The sequence below is a fragment of the Anolis carolinensis genome, unplaced genomic scaffold (genome assembly GCF_035594765.1).
Source record: "Anolis carolinensis isolate JA03-04 unplaced genomic scaffold, rAnoCar3.1.pri scaffold_9, whole genome shotgun sequence".
NCBI classification, from domain to species: Eukaryota; Metazoa; Chordata; class Lepidosauria; order Squamata; family Dactyloidae; genus Anolis; species Anolis carolinensis.
The window spans coordinates 3,299,213-3,317,797 of NW_026943820.1; the positions used below are offsets into that span (position 1 = coordinate 3,299,213).

The window sequence follows — 18,585 nt, forward strand, 5'->3', positions numbered from 1 at the left end:
TCCGGATGTAGAGAACTACAACTCCCAAACTGAAGGTCAATGCCCGCCAAATCCTTCCAGTATTTTCTGTTGGTCGGGAGTTCTGTGTACCAAGATTAGTTCAATTCCATCAAGGTCTATTTCCTCCAAACTCCACCAGTGTTCACATTTGAGTATTGGTGCCAAGTTTGGTCCAGATCCATCATTGTTTGAGTCCACAGTACTGTGTGGATGTAGAGAACTACAACTCCCAAACTCAAGGTCAATGCCCGCCAAACCTTTTCGGTATTTTCTGTTGGTCATGAGAGTTCTGTGTGCCAAGATTGGCTTGATTCCATCGTTGGTGGAGTTCAGGATACTCTTTGATTGTAGGTGAACTATAAATCCCAGCAACTACAACTCCCAAATGTCAAGGTCTATTTCCTCCAAACTCCACCAGTGTTCACATATGAGTATTGGTGCCAAGTTTGGTCCAGAACCATAATTGTTTGGGTCCACAGTGCTGTCTGGATGTAGAGAACTGCAACTCCCAAACTCAAGATTATGGATTGTCAACTAATGGAAAGGACCTCAAATTGATGGATGGAGAGGTTGCATCCTTTGAGTGAGGCTTTCCTTGAACAAGATGGCCTTTGGAAGTCCCTTCTGACTCTTACGGCTCTGCAGTCACGCCGGAAACACAATCAAAGCCCTCCCAACAGATGGCCATTTGGCCTTTGCTTGCAAAACCTCCCAGAGAGGGAGACTCGGCGTGACTTTTGTGCTCCTTGGCGGCACATTGGGACGAAGACAGCTGCTTTTTCTTGCGCCGTCAGCAGAAGCGTGTGAGTGTGTCAAAAGCGAGTGTGCGAACGTGTGTGCGAAGGGGGTTTATTTTATTTTATTTTATTTTTATCACGCCGTGAGCACTCTGCTCCTCGGAGTGATAAGCCCTAAACCGACCAAGACTGTCAGTCTGAGTTGGAGGGTTTAGAAATATTGGGACGAATAATTAGATTTCATATCGTTACGGCTGCAGCCATCGAAGGATCAGGCAGATTAATTTTTTTTCTTCCTCCCTTCCTTCCCTCTCTCTCTCTCTTTCTTTCCCTCCCTTCGTTTCATTAATATTCATTAGCGGCACATGAAGGTGGAGGGAAGGAGAGCCCAACCCAGGGCGTATTTGGGGAAGGGGCTTTTGGGGACCCAAAGGTTTTATATATGGGCAGAAAAGGGGCATTTCGGTCCCTAGTTATTGGGTTGTGACTCTGGAGACCCCGCTTTGCCGTTTCGGGGAGTCACATTCTCTCAGCCTCAAAGGAAAGCAAAAGGCAGACCCTGCCCAAAAAAAAAAATCTTATAAAGAAGCCCCGTAACAGAGTTGCCACAAACCAGAAATGTCCGTAAAGTACATCATGTCAAGGTTGGGAATCCCTGTTCTGGGACCAAAACTATTTGTATTTATTATTATTTATCACTTGTATTTGCATATTTGGATAGAATTAGTTTGTTGGAGACGGGGCCCAGGTCCAAGCAGGAAATGCTTTTAGGTTTCTTATGTATCATATATATACATACATATATACATACACACATGCATACACATATACATATGTATACATATACACATATACATATGCATACACACACACATATATGCACATGCTTATGCATACATACACACATATATACACATATACATATGCATACACATACATATATATGCACATGCATATACATATGCATATATCCACACATATACGTATGCATACATACATGTATACACACATACACATATACATACACACATATACATATGCATACACACACATATATCTGCACATGCATATACATATTCATATATCCACACATATACATATGCATACATACACACATATATACACACATACACATATACATACACACATATACATATGCATACACACATACATATATATATATATATACACATGCATATACATATGCATGCATACAAACACATACATATGCACGCACACACATATATATACACATGCATATACATATGCATACAGACACACATTTGCGTATGCATACACACACATATATATGCACATACATATGCATTCATACACACATATACATATGCATACATATACACATATATATACACACATACATATGCAGACATACACAAACACATATATACACACGCGTACACATATACATATGCATACTCACATATGTACACATACACACATATATATACACACAAATACGTATGCATATATATATATACACACACACACACACACACAGTGTGAAGGTCATTTTATACACAGTATAAATGTTCAAGGAATTAGTTGGTGTCAATCTAACTACCAAAAAGCAAAGGTGTCACACTATCTCAACCAACCTAGTGGATGTTGCATTATAATATAGTATAGTGTCCCTATGGATACAGGGGTTATACTATACTATGACCCCCCTGTATCCATAGGGATACATACCTGAGTTTAGTGTCGAAACAGAGAGCTGGGAGTAATAGTGTACCCTATTGAAATGAACAACGTCTGTTGGGTGTGATCATGAAGTGGCCCTAGAACTTTGCCAATGTGGAATTGCTAGGAGAGGACATATTTTGTTAGGAAAGCGTGGCCGGTGAAACTGGACAGCCCTCTGTCTGGAGGGTTTAGATGATGCCTCCCCGCCTGACAAGAAGGGGCTGGACTGGATGGCCTTTGGGGCTCCCTTCCAGCTCTATTGTCTGGTTCACGTGGTCCTTGCTTCCTCCCTGCCGGGAGCCAAGGTCCAGGGGATGAAGTGGCCGCTTCCTCCCAGCCGGCCGCGGGTCAGGCCGGGAAGGAAATAACAAGCTTGTTGTGATCGCAGTCACGGCTCCGCTGGCCGGCGGCCATGCCATGGGGCGGGGGGCCAGATGTGGGGCTTCTCTTCATAGGAAAGCCATCCTCAGATGCATTCAGCCTGGTGCCGACTTTCATTTCCATGTGCAAAGCTGCGCACAGACAGGGCGAAAAGTGGGAGAGATTTGGGGGAACTTGGCTGTTTTCTTCTTATGGGAGTCCTTGTCTGGTGAGCTGGAATGCAACAGAATAGTCTTGCTGCTTGGAAGCCTGGGTACTTGCGTTCTGGGGAAATGTTTTTTTGGGGCTGCTAAAATTGCAATGAATAGCCTCGCTGCTTCAAAGCCTGGCTGCTTGCTACCTAGGGAAATCTTTGGTTGGTCAGCTTCAATAGTACAGAGTAGTATCGCTGCTTCAAAGCCTGGCTGCCTTCTACCAAGGTTAATCCTTTGTTGGTCTGGTTGAATTGCACTGAATAGCCTTGCAGCTTCAATGCCTAGCTGTGTTATACCTAGGGGAATCCTTGTTTGGCGAGCTGGAGTAGCACCTTCAATCAAAGAACTGCTTTGAAGCCTGGCTACTTCCTTAGTAGGGGAATCCTTGTTTGGCCAGCTTGAATTGAACTGAATAGTCTCGCAGCTTAAAAGCCGGGCCGCTCTCTACATATGGGCATGGTGTTTTTGTTTTTTTTTATGGTCACTCCTTGGAAAGTGATTAGTTTTGTGGCCAAATTTGGTGTGATTTGGCCCAGTGGTTTTGTTGTTAACTCGGTCCTAATTATGCATATATATATATATAGGTGATAATAATAATAGTAACAACAACAATAACTGCAAAGGCTCTGGCATAAACCAGTAAAAGAGGTCCCGGTGGTGATGGCCAAAAAATCTCAACCGGCATTTGGAAACAATAGACATTGACAAAATTACGATCTGCCAACTGCAAAAGGCCACCCTACTGGGATCTGCGCGCATCATCCGAAAATACATCACACAGTCCTAAATGCTTGGGAAGTGTTCAGCTTGTGGTTTTGTGATACAAAATCCAGCATATCTATCTTGTTTGCTGTGTCATACTATGTCGTTGTGTCAATAATAGTAATAATAATAATAATAATAATAATAATAATAATAATAATAATAATGTTATACATTAAACGAAGGTGATACACACCTTTTGGTTCTCACTGAATAGCCTTGCAGCTTCAATGCCTGGCTGTGTTATACCTCAGGGAAATCCTTGTTTTTTGAGCCGTAGTCGCAACCTCAATCAAAGAAGCCTGGCTGCTTCCTTTGTAGGGGAATCATTGTTTGGTCGGCTTGAATTACACTGAATAGTCTTGCAGCTTAAAAGCAAGATTTGCAATTCTCTTCCGGATTATAAATACATTTTGTTTTTGCAATATTTTCCAGCCAAATCACCCGGTGTCCCTGATGCTGGAAAACGAAGATTGCTGGCTGTCGGCGCTGCCGTTGGTTCCTGCCGAAAGCGACGCCAATTCAGTGATCTACAAGAAAGGTTGGTATTTGGAGTTACTGTATTTACATATGGCATCCTGGGAGTTGTAGTTTCACATGGTCTCAAGCCTCCTCCGGTGGAGAGTGTCTGTGCCTCATCAAACTACAACTCCCTTTATTCTGTGAGCCGCCCCGAGTCCCCTTCGGGGGAGATGGAGGTGGGGTATAAATAAACTTATCATTATTATTATTATTATTATTATTATTATTATTATTATTATTATTATTATTATTATTATTCCATAGTCCTGAGCAGGCACCTTATGTTGGAGAAGACAAAATGATGGGCAAGGAAGGCATTATAGTTTGTACAGGAAGGAAAAATTCAAATGTTTTCAGCAATATATATATAGATGGACCGATGCCGCCACCTTCAGGCATCCATTTGTATTGCAAATCCCAAACTTTTGCAAAGTTTGTCCAGTCTGGTTCCAAAAGATAATCAGATGCACAGAAAGAGAATAATAATAATAATAATAATAATAATAATAATAATAATAATAACAACAACAACAACGACAATGACAACGACAACAACAACAGCCAGCAGAGTGTCTGCTGTGGACTCATCTTGTTGTGTTTCTAACAACAACAATAATAATAATAATGAAATGAATAATGACATAATGAAATGAAAATGAGCACGCAAAAATACTGTGGGACTTCTGAATACAGACTGACAAAGTTCTGGAACACAACACACCAGACATTACAGTTGTGGAAAAGAAAAAGGTTTGGATCATTGATGTTGCCATCCCAGGTGACAGTCACATTGACGAATAACAACAGGAAAAACTCAGCCGCTATCAGGACCTCAAGATTGAACTGCAAAGACTCTGGCAGAAACCAGTGCAGGTGGTCCCGGTGGTGATGGGCACACTGGGTGCCGTGCCAAAAGATCTCAGCCGGCATTTGGAAACAATAGACATTGACAAAATCACGATCTGCCAACTGCAAAAGGCCACCCTACTGGGATTTGCACGCATCATCCGAAAATACATCACACAGTCCTAGACACTTGGGAAGTGTTCGACTTGTGATTTTGTGATATGAAATCCAGCATATAGATCTCGTTTGCTGTGTCTTATAATAATAATAATAATAATAATAATAATAATAATAATAATAATAATATACATCACACCATCCTAGACACTTGGGAAGTGTTCGACTTGTGATTGTGTGATACGAAATCCAGCATATCTATCTTGTTTGCTGTGTCATACAATAATAATAATAGTAACAACTTTATTTTTATATCCTGCCTCCATCTCCCCGAAGGGACTTGGGGAGAAGCGAGATATAAACGAACATAAACATAACAATAATTACAATTATGATTATTAGTATAAACAACTTTCCTGGATCACTTAATATATATCTAGTTTATTATTATGTCACCTAATATTGCCTTATGGCCAAAACGCTTTTTCCGACTGTCCCGTGTCTTGTCTGCAGATGATGCGATTTGGTGCAAAACCACGACGGCCATTGCGGAAGGGGAGGCGCTGAGGGCGTTTGTCATGGCCGAGCCCATGGGGATCCCCAACCACAGCGTGAAGACCGAGAGTGGGGAGCCCGCCTTCGCTGCCTCGCTGCCCCCCGAAATCCAGCTCCTGCCCCAGCAAGCTGGCATGGCCGCCATACTGGCCACGGCGGTCGTGAACAGTAAGTGGCTTCCCCTTCCGTAATATGAAGGTACAGGAATACTATTGAATATTTAGACCTCAGTATGACCAAGCGTGTTCTGTTGTATTCTATTCGCCATGTCTCTCCTTCCTTCCGTGCAGAGGACGTCTTCCCCTGCAAAGACTGCGGCATCTGGTACCGGAGCGAGCGCAACCTGCAGGCTCACTTGATGTATTATTGCGCCAGCCGGCAGAGCGCGGCTTCGCCCGCCATGGACGAGAAGCCCAAGGAGACCTACCCCAACGAGCGCATTTGCCCCTTCCCGCAGTGCAAGAAGAGCTGCCCCAGCGCCAGCTCCCTGGAGATCCACATGCGCAGCCACAGCGGTACGGGACGGGCCTCTCTATCTCCACATGCGCAGAAGTGGTTTAGTGAACCTCTGCTTGGACCAACTCTCTTGTTTGGGCAAGAGGACAACATACATGGATGGATGGATGGATGGATGGATGGATGGATGGATGGATGGATGGATGGATAGATAAATGGATGAAAGGATGGATCGATAAACGGATGGATGGATGGATAGATAAATAGATGGATGGATAGATAAATGGATGAAAGGATGGATCGATAAACGGATGGATGGATGGATAGATAAATGGATGGATGGATAGATAAATAGATGGATGGATAGATAAATGGATGAAAGGATGGATGGATAGATAAATGGATGGGTGGATAAACGGATGAATGGATGGATAGACAGATGAATGGATCAATGGATCAATGGATGGATGGATGGATGGATGGATAGATAAATGGATGAAATAATGGATGGATAGATAAATGGATGTATGGATGGACATAAATGGATGAAAGGATGGATGGATAGATAAATGGATGGATGGATGGATGGATGGATGGATGGATGGATGGGTGGATAAACGGATGGATGGATAAATGGATCGATGGATAAATGGATCGATGGCTAGATAAACAGATGGATGGATAAATGGATCGATGGATAAACGGAGGATGGATGGATAGATAGATAGATAGATAGATAGACAAATAGACGGATAGATAGAGAGATAGACAGACAGACAGACAGACAGACAGATAGATAGATAGATGTTCTTCTACAGCCATTGTGTCTGGTTTCTGTTTCAGGAGAGAGACCTTTTGTCTGCCTCATCTGCCTTTCTGCTTTCACCACAAAAGCAAACTGTGAGCGACACTTGAAGGTCCACACTGACACATTGAACGGTAAGTCTTTTGAGCCAGCTATGCTGAAACTAGTAATGTGGGAAACATATCCTATATGGACGCCATAGCTTTTGAGCCAACTATGTCAGCAACTTAGTTTTGGAATCACCATAGCTTTGGAACGAGCTATGTGGGCATCATCTCCTGCATGGACACCATTGCTTTGGAAGCAGTTATATGGATCCCATAGCTTTGAAATGAGCTGAGGACACCAGGTTCTATATGGACACCATAGCTTTGGAGCTAGCTATGTAGACACCATGGCTTATATGGACACCACAGTTTATGTGGACCCCATAGCTTTGGAATTAGTTTTGTGGACACCATGTACTGTATGGACACCATAGCTTTGGAACTTGCTATGTGGGCGTCATCTCCTGTATGGACGCCAAGCTTTGGATGCAGTTATATAAACCCCATAGCTTTGGAATTAGCTCTGTGGACACCATGTCCTATATGGACACCATAGATTTGGAGCTAGCTATGTAGACACCATGTCCTATATGGACACCGTAGTTTTTGTGGACATGACAGCTTTGAAACTAGCTATATTGGCATTGTATCCTGTATGGATCCCATGTGTGGAGAGATGCTATGAGAGATGTTCTCCACCACATGCCTCATCTTTTACTCATGTGTGCTGCTCGAAGTCATGCTCTACTATCATCACACAAGGTATGGGCCATGGTGGTAGAGCATTGACTTTGCATGGAGAACGTCCCACATTTGATCTCAAGGTCTTCTAGCTGGGATGGGGAATGAAGCAGCCCAGTCATAGGCCTGACAGACTATGGGCAGCCTCAAGGTTGGTGTTGTAAAGCAGTTTCCCACTTCCACACGTCATGCTTTTTCTCCGCAGGGGTCTGCCACAGCTGTGGCTTCATCTCCACCACCAGAGATATCCTCTACAGCCACCTGGTCACCAACCATATGATCTGCCAGCCCGGCTCCAAGGGGGAGGTCTATTCCCCAGGCCCCACTGGCCCGGCTCCTGGCAACAAGCCCCTCAACCCAGGTAAGAAAAAAGGCAGGGTATCAATGCAATCCATCAATAATTATATCTCCAGAACCTGCGATGCAATGAAGCCAGTCCTGCCCGGTGTTCAAAGTGTATGGCTGGAGAGACCCAGACTTAAATCAGCCCCTTCAATCAGGATTGAGTGAGAATGTTCAATAATATTCCAAAAAAGGTTGAAAATGTTGTTGTTGGATATGAATTGCAATTTTCGTAGTTCTGGACCTATTGTATACAAAATTTGTATGGGTACGTTTCGTGCAGAAAACAGGGTTTTCTGCTCAGAAAACAGTTGTGCGTATGTGTTGTCGAAGGCTTTCATGGCCGGGATCACAGGGTTGTTGTATGTTTTCCGGGCTGTATGGCCATGTTCCAGAAGTATTCTCTCCTGACGTTTCGCCCACATCTATGGCAGGCATCCTCCCAACCTCTGAGGATGCCTGCCATAGATGTGGGCGAAACGTCAGGAGAGAATACTTCTGGAACATGGCCATACAGCTCGGAATACATACAACAACCCAGTTGTGCATATATATTTTTATGCATAAAACTCTGCTTTTGCAGAAATGCTCTTTTCTGTGCCAAAATCCCAAGTGCAAATTTTGTACAGAAAACATTCTGTATTGCGAATACTCACATTATTGCAATTCACTTGAAGATTGTGAAACCTACCAGAGCAGGAACTATATACAGTATATAATATAAATGTATGTATTATAGTCTCTGATATAGAGTCTTGACTGTGACTTCTAAGCTCTTAATGCCACTGAGATACAGGCAAAAAATGACTAAAGACACAACAATACTTCCCCTAGATCCCAGTTGTCTGAATGCCGTCAGCATGAGAAGGCTCAAAGGCCGTCTTTGTGTTTCTTTTTCTTCCGTCTGCAGGTGTGAACACACCCGTCCCGGCGCCCAGCTTCAAGTGCAGCTTTTGTGGTTATGTGGCGGACTGTTTGCTCAGCCTCCAACAACATGTGGTGCTCCACAGTGCCGCCGTTGCCGCAGCCTCTGCCGCAGCCTCCGCCGCGGCCATTCCTCCAGGTTCGGATTCCAAAGCTGCGCAAAGCCATCCAGATGTCTCAGCCAAGGCGGCGACACAGGGAGCATCATTGCCCAGCACAAACGAAGTGGCAAATGGCTCTCCTCCCCAAGAAGCCAGCTCCTCCGCAGCCGTATCCGACGGGGTGCTGCAAGTGCGGATCAAGGAGGAGCCCCTAGACGAGGGGGAGGCGTCCGCCGGACCCCTTTTGGCACAGACGGCGACTGGTCCCGAGTCGGAACCGGAGGCCTCTTCCCGAGCGTCTTCTCCCCGCAGCATGCACTCCGTGAAGGTCAAGTCCGAGGTCGCCAGCCCCACTCCGGGGTCCAGCCCAGTGCCCAGCGAACCCGGATCCAGCATCCCAGGCAGCACGATCTTCCTGCCCCAGTATGTCTTCGGCCACGAGGCCACGGTGGTGCCGCAGGCGTCGGAGATCCTGGCCAAGATGTCGGAGCTGGTGCACAGCCGGCTGAAGCAAGGCCACGGAGGAGTCCCCCCGAACCTTTTCCCGGGTACCCCAGTGCCCAAGGGGGCCACCTGCTTCGAATGCGAGATCACGTTCAACAACATCAACAACTACTACGTCCACAAGCGGCTGTATTGCTCCAGCCGCCGGGTGACGGAGGAGAACTCCCCCAGCGCTCGGAAGTTGAAAGCGGCCCCCTCGTCAGCTGCCCCCAAGGGCCCCCCTGCAACACTCCTCTCACCACAGCAGCCTGGGGAGGACAAGACCACGGAAGAAGGGGAAGCTGGGGGAGGGGCCACTCCACCCGCCCTAGAGATCAAGCAGGAGGTGAAGGTGGAGGAGAGCGCAGCCAAAGCCAGCCCCTCACCCGAGGCGGACGCAGCGGGGCGCACGAGTGAGGACAGCCAGAGTCCCGGGGCCAGCTCTGTGGAGGAGCCGGACGATGACCCCAGCCGCACCGTATGTGAGGCCTGCAACATCCGCTTCAGCCGGCACGAGACCTACATGGTGCACAAGCGCTATTACTGTGCCTCCCGCCACGACCCTCCGCTGCGCCGGAGCGGGGCTGCCGGGAAAGTGCCCTTCCTGCCCCAGCCCATCCGCACTCGCAAGCGGCGCAAGCTGTACGAGATCCACAACGCCGCCAGCCAGCTCAACAGCAGCAGCAGCAGCACCCCAGAAGCCCACCGCCCCGAGGTGCCACCAGTCGTCCCCGCTCTCATTTCCGTGGTCAAGGCGGCCCCTTCCCCAAGCTCAAGCCCCGATGCCGATGGGCCCATCGACCTGAGCAAGAAGCCCCGGCTTCACGGCGGCAGCGGCGGAGAGGTGCTCCCGGCCTCCCTGCTGCCCCTGGCGGACTACCACGAATGCACCGCTTGCCGCATCAGCTTCCACACCCTGGACAGCTATCTGGCCCACAAGAAGTACTACTGCCCGGCCACACCGTTACAGCCCAGCACTCTGGAGCAGCTGCAGAAGATCAAGGGAGCGGTCCCGGCTCTTCTGAAACCTCGGGGAAGCCCAGAGAGGTCGGGGGACGAACACGAGGGGCCCCCGCAGGTCAAAGTAGAGAAGGCCACGCCGTCCTTGTGCCCCGCCGCTCCCCAGCCCACCTTTCCCGGCTTGGATCCCCTTCAGCAGCGCTACCTGGATGCCAAGGCCCTCCACCTCCAAGGCGGGAAGGTGTCGCTGGCGGCGTGCCCCTACTGCCCGCTCAATGGGGCCGTCAAGGGGGACTTGGTGGAGCACTTCCGCAACGCCCACGGCCTCTTTGCTGCCAAAACGGTCTCCGGCGCCACCTTGATCGAGGCCACCCGGACGCTGGCCGAGGGCAGCCACTTGCTCCCCCCGCTGCCCGCCGCCTCCCCGCCCCAGACCCTCCCCCGGTTGCGCAAGGACAGCTTCAACGGCAAGGAGCCCCCCATCCCCCCGGTGTCGAACGGGAGTCCACGTCCCTCCGCCTCCCCGCAGCCTCTTTTGCCCGCCTCCCCCTCCGTCCCATTGCCCGTGTCTCCTTTGCCCGAGGTGCCCCCCAACGCCCTTCCCGGCTTTACGGACAAAAGCGTCCAGACCCCGCCGGGCAAAGGACCGCCGGCCCCCGTGACCAACGGCAACCACCGGTACTGCCGCCTCTGCAACATCAAGTTCAGCAGCCTCTCGACTTTCATCGCCCACAAGAAGTACTACTGTTCCTCACATGCGGCCGAACACGTCAAGTAACGCGTGGCGCATGCGCATCACTTACTAGCCGAGAAGCCTGGCTTCTTTCTGGTTCGACATGGCGCTTGGGAGCCATTCGGTTGAGAGACAAACTCTTTGGATTTGGACGGAAGGATGGCTTTTGCACTAGAGCCGCTCAAGGGCTGACCGGTTGTCCCTTCAAAGTCCAGTGAGTTCAGGGACTGAGAGGGGGGAGTTTGGGGCATTTAGACCAGGCCTGGGCCAACTTGGGCCTTCTGGGTGTTTTGGACTGCAACTCCTACCATTCCTAACAGCCTCAGGTCGGATGCAAAAGTGAATACAAAAGGGAGTCCTGAGTCTGAACATGCTCAGTACAATCACATGTCAACTCCCATTATTCCTAACAGCCTCAGGCCCTTTCCTTTTCCCCCTCCGCCGCTTAAGCGGCGGAGGGGGAAAAGGAAGGGGCCTGAGGCTGTTAGGAATGGTGGGAGTTGCAGTCCAAAACACCCGGAGGGCCCAAGTTGGCCCATGCCCGATTTAGACGAATCAGAGAGCATTAAAATATATGTATATGGGTTCTCCCTCCCTCCTTTCTCAAGGGGACACACCATCTCTTTTTCCTTTCGTAGCCATTTCCTTGTGACATTCGCCCCCCAAAAAAACGACACCGGCCTAAGTGACCCACTTCCAAGAAGGGACCCCAAAGAGACGTGGTTGTCTATTTCCTATCGACTTAAGCTCTGGCTCACATCCATCCGCCAAGCGGGTTTCCCAATCGTTCCCGTCTCCTGGCCCATGAATTGTAGACATGCACTTGCGCTGAGAAAGCAAAGAATATACAGTGCAAGGCGCAACTGCTCCTGAGCATGTGCAGAGCATCCATTCGTCACCCAAAAGTACATGAAGGGAATATAAAGTGCAAGGTGCAACTGCTCCTGAGCACGTGCAGAGCATCCATTCGTCACCCAAAAGTACATGAAGGGAATATAAAGTGCAAGGTGCAACTGCTGAGCACGTGCAGAGCATCAATTCGTCACCCAAAAGTACATGAAGGGAATATAAAGTGCAAGGTGCAACTGCTGAGCACGTGCAGAGCATCAATTCGTCACCCAAAAGTACATGAAGGGAATATAAAGTGCAAGGTGCAACTGCTGAGCACGTGCAGAGCATCAATTCGTCACCCAAAAGTACATGAAGGGAATATAAAGTGCAAGGTGCAACTGCTCCTGAGCACGTGCAGAGCATCAATTCATCACCCAAACATAAACATACTGCCATGCAGGGAATACAAAGTGCAACTACTCCGAAACATGTGCAGAGCATCCATTTGTCACCCAAAAGGAGACATATATCCATGCACGGGGTATCTGTATGACTTCCCATCATCTATTTATACATGTCTGTCATGTCTCCTCTCAGCCTTCTGAGAGGAGTGTCAATTTGTCACCCAGGATATAAAGTGCTAGGTGCAACCGCTCCTGAGCATGTGCAGAGCATCAGTTTGTCACCTGAAAGTAGACATACATCCATGTAGGGAATATAAAGTGCAAGGCGCAACTGCTGACCATGTGCAGAACATCAATTTGTCACCCAAAAGTAGACACATATCCATTCAGGGAATACAAAGTTCTAGGTGCAACTGCTCCTGAACGTGTCCAGAGCATCATTTCGTTACCCAAAAGTACACACATATCCCTGTAAAGAATATAAAATGCACGGTTCATCTTCTGAGCATGTGCAGAGCATCAAGTCATCACCCAAAAGTAGACCTATATCCATGCAGGGAATATAAAGTGCTAGGCGCAACTGCTCCTGAGCATGTGCAGAGCATCAATTTGTCACCCAAAGGTACATGCAGGGAATATAAAGTAGTAGGCGCAACTGCTGAGCATGTACAGCACATCAATTTGTCACCCATAAGTAGGCGTACTACCATGCAGAAAATATAAAGTGCTAGGCACAACGGCTGGCCATGTGCAGAGCATCAATTTGTCACCCTAAAGGAGACATACTACCATGCAAGGAATATAAAGTGCGATGCGCAACTGCTCCTGAGCATGTGCAAAGCATCAATTTGTCACCCAAACATAAACATACACCAATGCAGGAAATACAGAGTGCAAGGTGCAACTGCTCCTGAGCATGTGCAGAACATCCATTCGTCACCCCAAAGTACATGAAGGGAATATAAAGTGCAAGATGCAGCTGCTCCTGAGCATGTGCAGAGCAACAATTTGTCATCCAAAAGTACATGAAGGGAATATAAAGTGCAAGATGCAACTGCTCCTGAGCATGTTCAGAGCATCATTTTGTCACCCAAAAGTAGACACATATCCATGCAGGGAATATAAAGTGTTAGGCGCAAATGCTCCTGAGCATGTGCAGAGCATCAATTCGTCACCTGAAATTAGACATATATCCATGCAAGGAATATAAAGTGCTAGGCGCGACTACTCCTAAACATGTGCAGAGCATCATTTCGTCACCCAAAAGGAAACATATAAACATACATCAATGCAGGAAATACAAAGTGCAAAGCACGACTGTTCCTGAACATGTGCAGAACATCAGTTAGTCACCCAAAAGTACATGCATGGAATATAAAGTGCAAAGCACGACTGTTCCTGAACATGTGCAGAACATCAATTAGTCACCCAAAAGTACATGCATGGAATATAAAGTGCAAAGCACGACTGTTCCTGAACATGTGCAGAACATCAATTAGTCACCCAAAAGTACATAAAGGGAATATAAAGTGCAACTGCTCCTGAGCATGTGCAGAGCATCAATTTGTCACCCTAAAGGAGACATACTACCATGCAGGGAATATAAAGAGCTGGAGAAATGTTTGTTCTCTTGTGCAAGCGCTGGAATTCCATTTTTTCATTTTGTCGCTCTATCTTATGGGATCTTGGGATCTGTAGTTGGTGGGGAACTAGATCTCTCTGGCAGAGAATCCTAAACTCCAAACACCAGGGTTCCATAAGAGTTCATAACGGAGTTTCTTTTCCCCCAGGACTAAACTCATTCCACACCCCACATCCCTGGGCATTTCTGGACAGACTTCTGGCAGGCCATGCGCGCCCAGTAACGGATGGGGTTTCATCCTCCTCCATTGGTCCCATTGCAACCGCCTGCCTTCGGGGCTGTGTCCCCCCCCCCCCTTTGTCCCCCCTTTTGTCCCCAAATCGTCTTTCCGGTGGGTTTATGTAGAATCGATGTGGACTGGAACTGAAAAAAAAATGCAAACAAGACAGCACTGAAAAAAAAAAAGGAGGGACCGACTCTCCGTTTGGCAATTCTGTGTATAAGTTGTGTACATAAATAAATGTCTAATGAACCTGTTGCCTTTGGAGACTCTTTGCAGAAATTTGGGATGGGTTCAGACCCATTTGGATGCGGACAAACGGGGTGCATTTTTCTTGCTATACAGGCGCATTTTGGATGCTGTGCAGGGGATGCAATGCGCTTCTCTACTGCACTAGGGGTTGTCACGTACCTTTTAAGTTGTTTCTGACACATGTACAATTGCAAAACCCAATTGCAAGGTTTTCTTGGCATGATTTGTTCCAGAGAAGAGAGGGGTTAATCGTCACCCTGACTTATTTATGAGTCAGGTCTCACCTTCTTCTCAGCAGTCAGACCACTTAAGCATCAGCGAAAGTGGCACCGACAAACGACACCTCAGTCGTAAATTATCTGCTGATCCCAGCGGTTCTAAAGACTTTATTTACAAGCTATATATAACTCTAAACACCATCACTCTCTGGACACATGTTTCCTCCGGCAAGGACAAAGCATAGGGCATCCTCTCTATTTGCAGAGTCTGCTATCAGTGCCAGCAAGACACCTCCCAACATTCCACAGTTCATGACGAATGTTCCTGTAACACTCCTAAGTAGCGCGAACACTGGGAACCAACACGGAGGCCAATAAACAATCTAATATCTTTATTAAAGCAATTAAGTTTCAAACAAAAATAAGCAGAATAGATAGTCAAGCAGTTGACCTTTCAGGAAATATCAAAATTAGTCCAATAAATGAAAGTCTTATGTCCAGTATTAGAGTCCAAAGTCCAATAACCAAAACACACTCAAACTTAATGGAAGTTTGAGTGGGGAAAAGAGCAAAGTTCCTCAGGAAAGTACTTGAAGTAAAAATCCAGAACAAGGTTTCAAGGCAAAGCTATGGCTGTTCGTGATGGATCTGAAACGCAGTCCAAACTTGGCAAGAGATGAGTCACGACGCCCGGTCTAGTCAAAGGTAAGCGCGCCGGCAGGCCGCTTGGAATTCAGGAGCAAGAGACGATGAACTCTTCAACCAGAAGTTAAGTTGACACCGCACAGAAGATTCTCAGCGCAAGACTTTTAACTAAGTTCATAGCTCCCCCAAGCAGGTGTTTGACTCCCCAAAACTTCCCAAGAGAACTGAGCCGCCAAAATATCACGCCAGGTGCTTGCCTCCCTAATTCTTCCCAAAAGAACTGGGTTTAGCCACAATCGCCTCACTCTGCTAAACTGACACTTTGTCTTAAATTTTGCCTTTGGGAGCGATCTGTTTTCAAGAAAGCCCTTCTATCAAAACGTAAACCCTCCGGAGATACGGGAAGCACCGGCACCATCTCAAGGGCAGCCTTAATTGGCTCTGGCACAGAAATGTCAACAGGAGGCATCTGGAAAGGAATTGAATCTTGTTCACTTGGGAAAAAACCCAAGTCCTCTTCAGTTTGATCAGCAATGGCTGCGGGGTCAGGGGACAAAGGTGCCTGAAACATCACAGTTCTGTCCATGCAGTTGAAACGGAAGTCTTGACCCATTGGCCCTGCAGGCAATCAATCAGGGCTGGCATGTAATTAATTTCTGTGCTGCTGGAAAGCTTACCAGAACACATAAACACAATCCAACAGCAACAATTTGATTTAACATTTCACATTCTTAACAACAAAAACACTGACCGCCATGACCATCTTCTGAGGCTGAGAGAGTATGACTTGCCCAAAACGTGACCCGGAGGGTTTTATCTGAGCCAGGATTCAAATCCGGGTCTCCAATATGCAACCCATTGCACCACATGGCCACCTATGACTTGGTAAAAGTTTGTTAAAAGTTTATTTCTATGTCGTGACATTTCCCAGTTGTATTTCTTCCTGGGCATTTGGGGTTTGGGACCCTCGCAGTGGGTCAGAACGCTCTGAAATGGGTTGCAAATGGCAGCAGAACCGATGTAGAAGTTACGTATTTACATTAGCTTTCTTGGTCCTTTGGAAATGGAATTTGGAGAGATACAATGCACCGCATTTCGAACGAATCCGATAAGTTTGTGATACTCGAATGGAAAGCATTTTGATTTGTTCCAAATTATATTCCCTTCCTTCTTTTATTGTCTCAGCCCAACCAATTCCTCTTGCGCATTGCATTTTTCGCCACACGATGTCACCAAAGCCTTCCAAGGACACAAATTATTCCAGACTCCCGTGTGCCAAGGATAAGACGGAAAGTCCAGAGTGCCTCTGGGCATGTGCGGAGTGTATTTATTGATCCAGATAGAGCCAAAATTTGTAGATTCGGTTAAATCCACGTCTTGTCTTATTGTCTGTTGCTAATTTGGATGGTTAATAAGGACAAGGATACATAATAGTCCATTGCGTTTTAATATTTCGCTGCATTTTTATCTCTGGATTTTAAGAAGTTTTGCGCTGTGCTTTGCAGAAGCAATGGGGATGCTTGCAAACAATGGGAGACATTGATTGGATATATTTTCCCAATGGTATCCAAGGCAATGCACCAATTTTGCAGCAATCCTTTCAAGTTCGGACTGATGCACCACCGGTAGAAAGCTTCTAATAATACAATGCATTTTGGTATGCTTGATTTGACCCGGCTTGTGAATGCATAATCCTGCCTTTAGGCCTTCATGCGCTAACCACTGGCCTCGTCTCGACTCTGAGCTTCGGAGCGCATAGATATGTCTGAAGGAATTAAATCTGCCTCTTCCGCCACCGGCTTTCTCTCTGTTTGTGCAAAGGCCCTTATATATAAGGGAAGGGACCTCCAAAGGCCATCTAGTCCAACCCTATCTCTGTCATGTAGGGGGGCACAATCAAAGCCTTCCCGACAGATAACCATCCAATCTCTAGAAACCTGCAGCAAAGGGGAATCCACAGGAATCAGGGGCAGCAGATTTCACTGACCATAAGGAAGTTCTTCCTAATGTTTAGATGGGATATTATTATTATAATTATTATTATTATTATTATTAATTACAGTGGCTGGATGGCCATCTATTGGGGTGCTTTGATTGTTATTCTCCTGCCTGGCAGAAGGCTGTAGGACTGGATGGCCCCTGGGGTTACTCCTATTATTATTATTATTATTATTATTATTATTATGACACAGCAAACAAGATCGATATGCTGGATTTCGTATCACAAAATCACAAGTCGAAGACTTCCCAAGTGTCTAGGACTGTGTGATGTATTTTCGGATGATGCGTGCAGATCCCAGCAAGGTGGCCTTTTGCAGTTGGCAGATCGTAATTTTGTCAATGTCTATTGTTGCCAAATGCCGGCTGAGATCTTTTGGCACGGCACCCAGTGTGCCCATCACCACCGGGACCACCTGCACTGGTTTCTGCCAGAGTCTTTGAAGTTCAGTTTTGAGGTCCTGAGAGCGGCTGAGTTTTTCCTGTTGTTTTTCGTCAATGCGACTGTCACCTGGGATGGCAACATCAATGATCCAAACCTTTTTCTTTCCCACAACTGTGATGTCTGGTGTGTTGTGTTCCAGAACTTTGTCAGTCTGGATTCGGAAGTCCCACAGTATCTTTGCGTGCTCATTTTCCAATACTTTTGCAGGTTTGTGATCCCACCAGTTCTTTGCTGCTGGGAGGTGGGACTTGAGGCATACGTTCCAATGAATCATTTGGGCCACGTAGTTGTGCCTCTGTTTGTAGTCTATCTGTGCGATTTTCTTACAGCAGCTGAGGATATGATCCATGGTTTCGTCGGTTTCCTTGCACAGTCTGCATTTTGGGTCATCAGCTGATTTTTCGATCTTGGCCTGAATTGCCTTTGTCCTGATGGCTTGCTCCTGGGCTGCAAGGATCAGGCCTTCTGTCTCCTTCTTCAGGGTCCCATTCGTGAGCCAGAGCCAGGTCTTCTCCTTATC

At 46.9% G+C, this 18,585-nt stretch overlaps 1 protein-coding gene across 2 annotated transcripts in view; it reads left to right on the top strand.

The window, feature by feature from the left end:
• zfpm1 (zinc finger protein, FOG family member 1) overlaps window positions 1–14,764 on the top strand; it is a 104,192-nt gene extending 89,428 nt beyond the window's left edge. For both annotated transcript variants that reach the window (XM_062961644.1, XM_062961643.1), the window contains exons 5-10: window positions 4,214–4,319; window positions 5,777–5,986; window positions 6,109–6,333; window positions 7,118–7,213; window positions 8,073–8,228; window positions 9,120–14,764. In XM_062961644.1, coding sequence (XP_062817714.1) covers window positions 4,214–4,319; window positions 5,777–5,986; window positions 6,109–6,333; window positions 7,118–7,213; window positions 8,073–8,228; window positions 9,120–11,455 — 3,129 coding nt within the window. In that variant the 3' untranslated portion in view covers window positions 11,456–14,764. The remainder of the gene's footprint in view (window positions 1–4,213; window positions 4,320–5,776; window positions 5,987–6,108; window positions 6,334–7,117; window positions 7,214–8,072; window positions 8,229–9,119) is intronic.
• The last annotated feature ends 3,821 nt before the right edge of the window (window positions 14,765–18,585 follow it).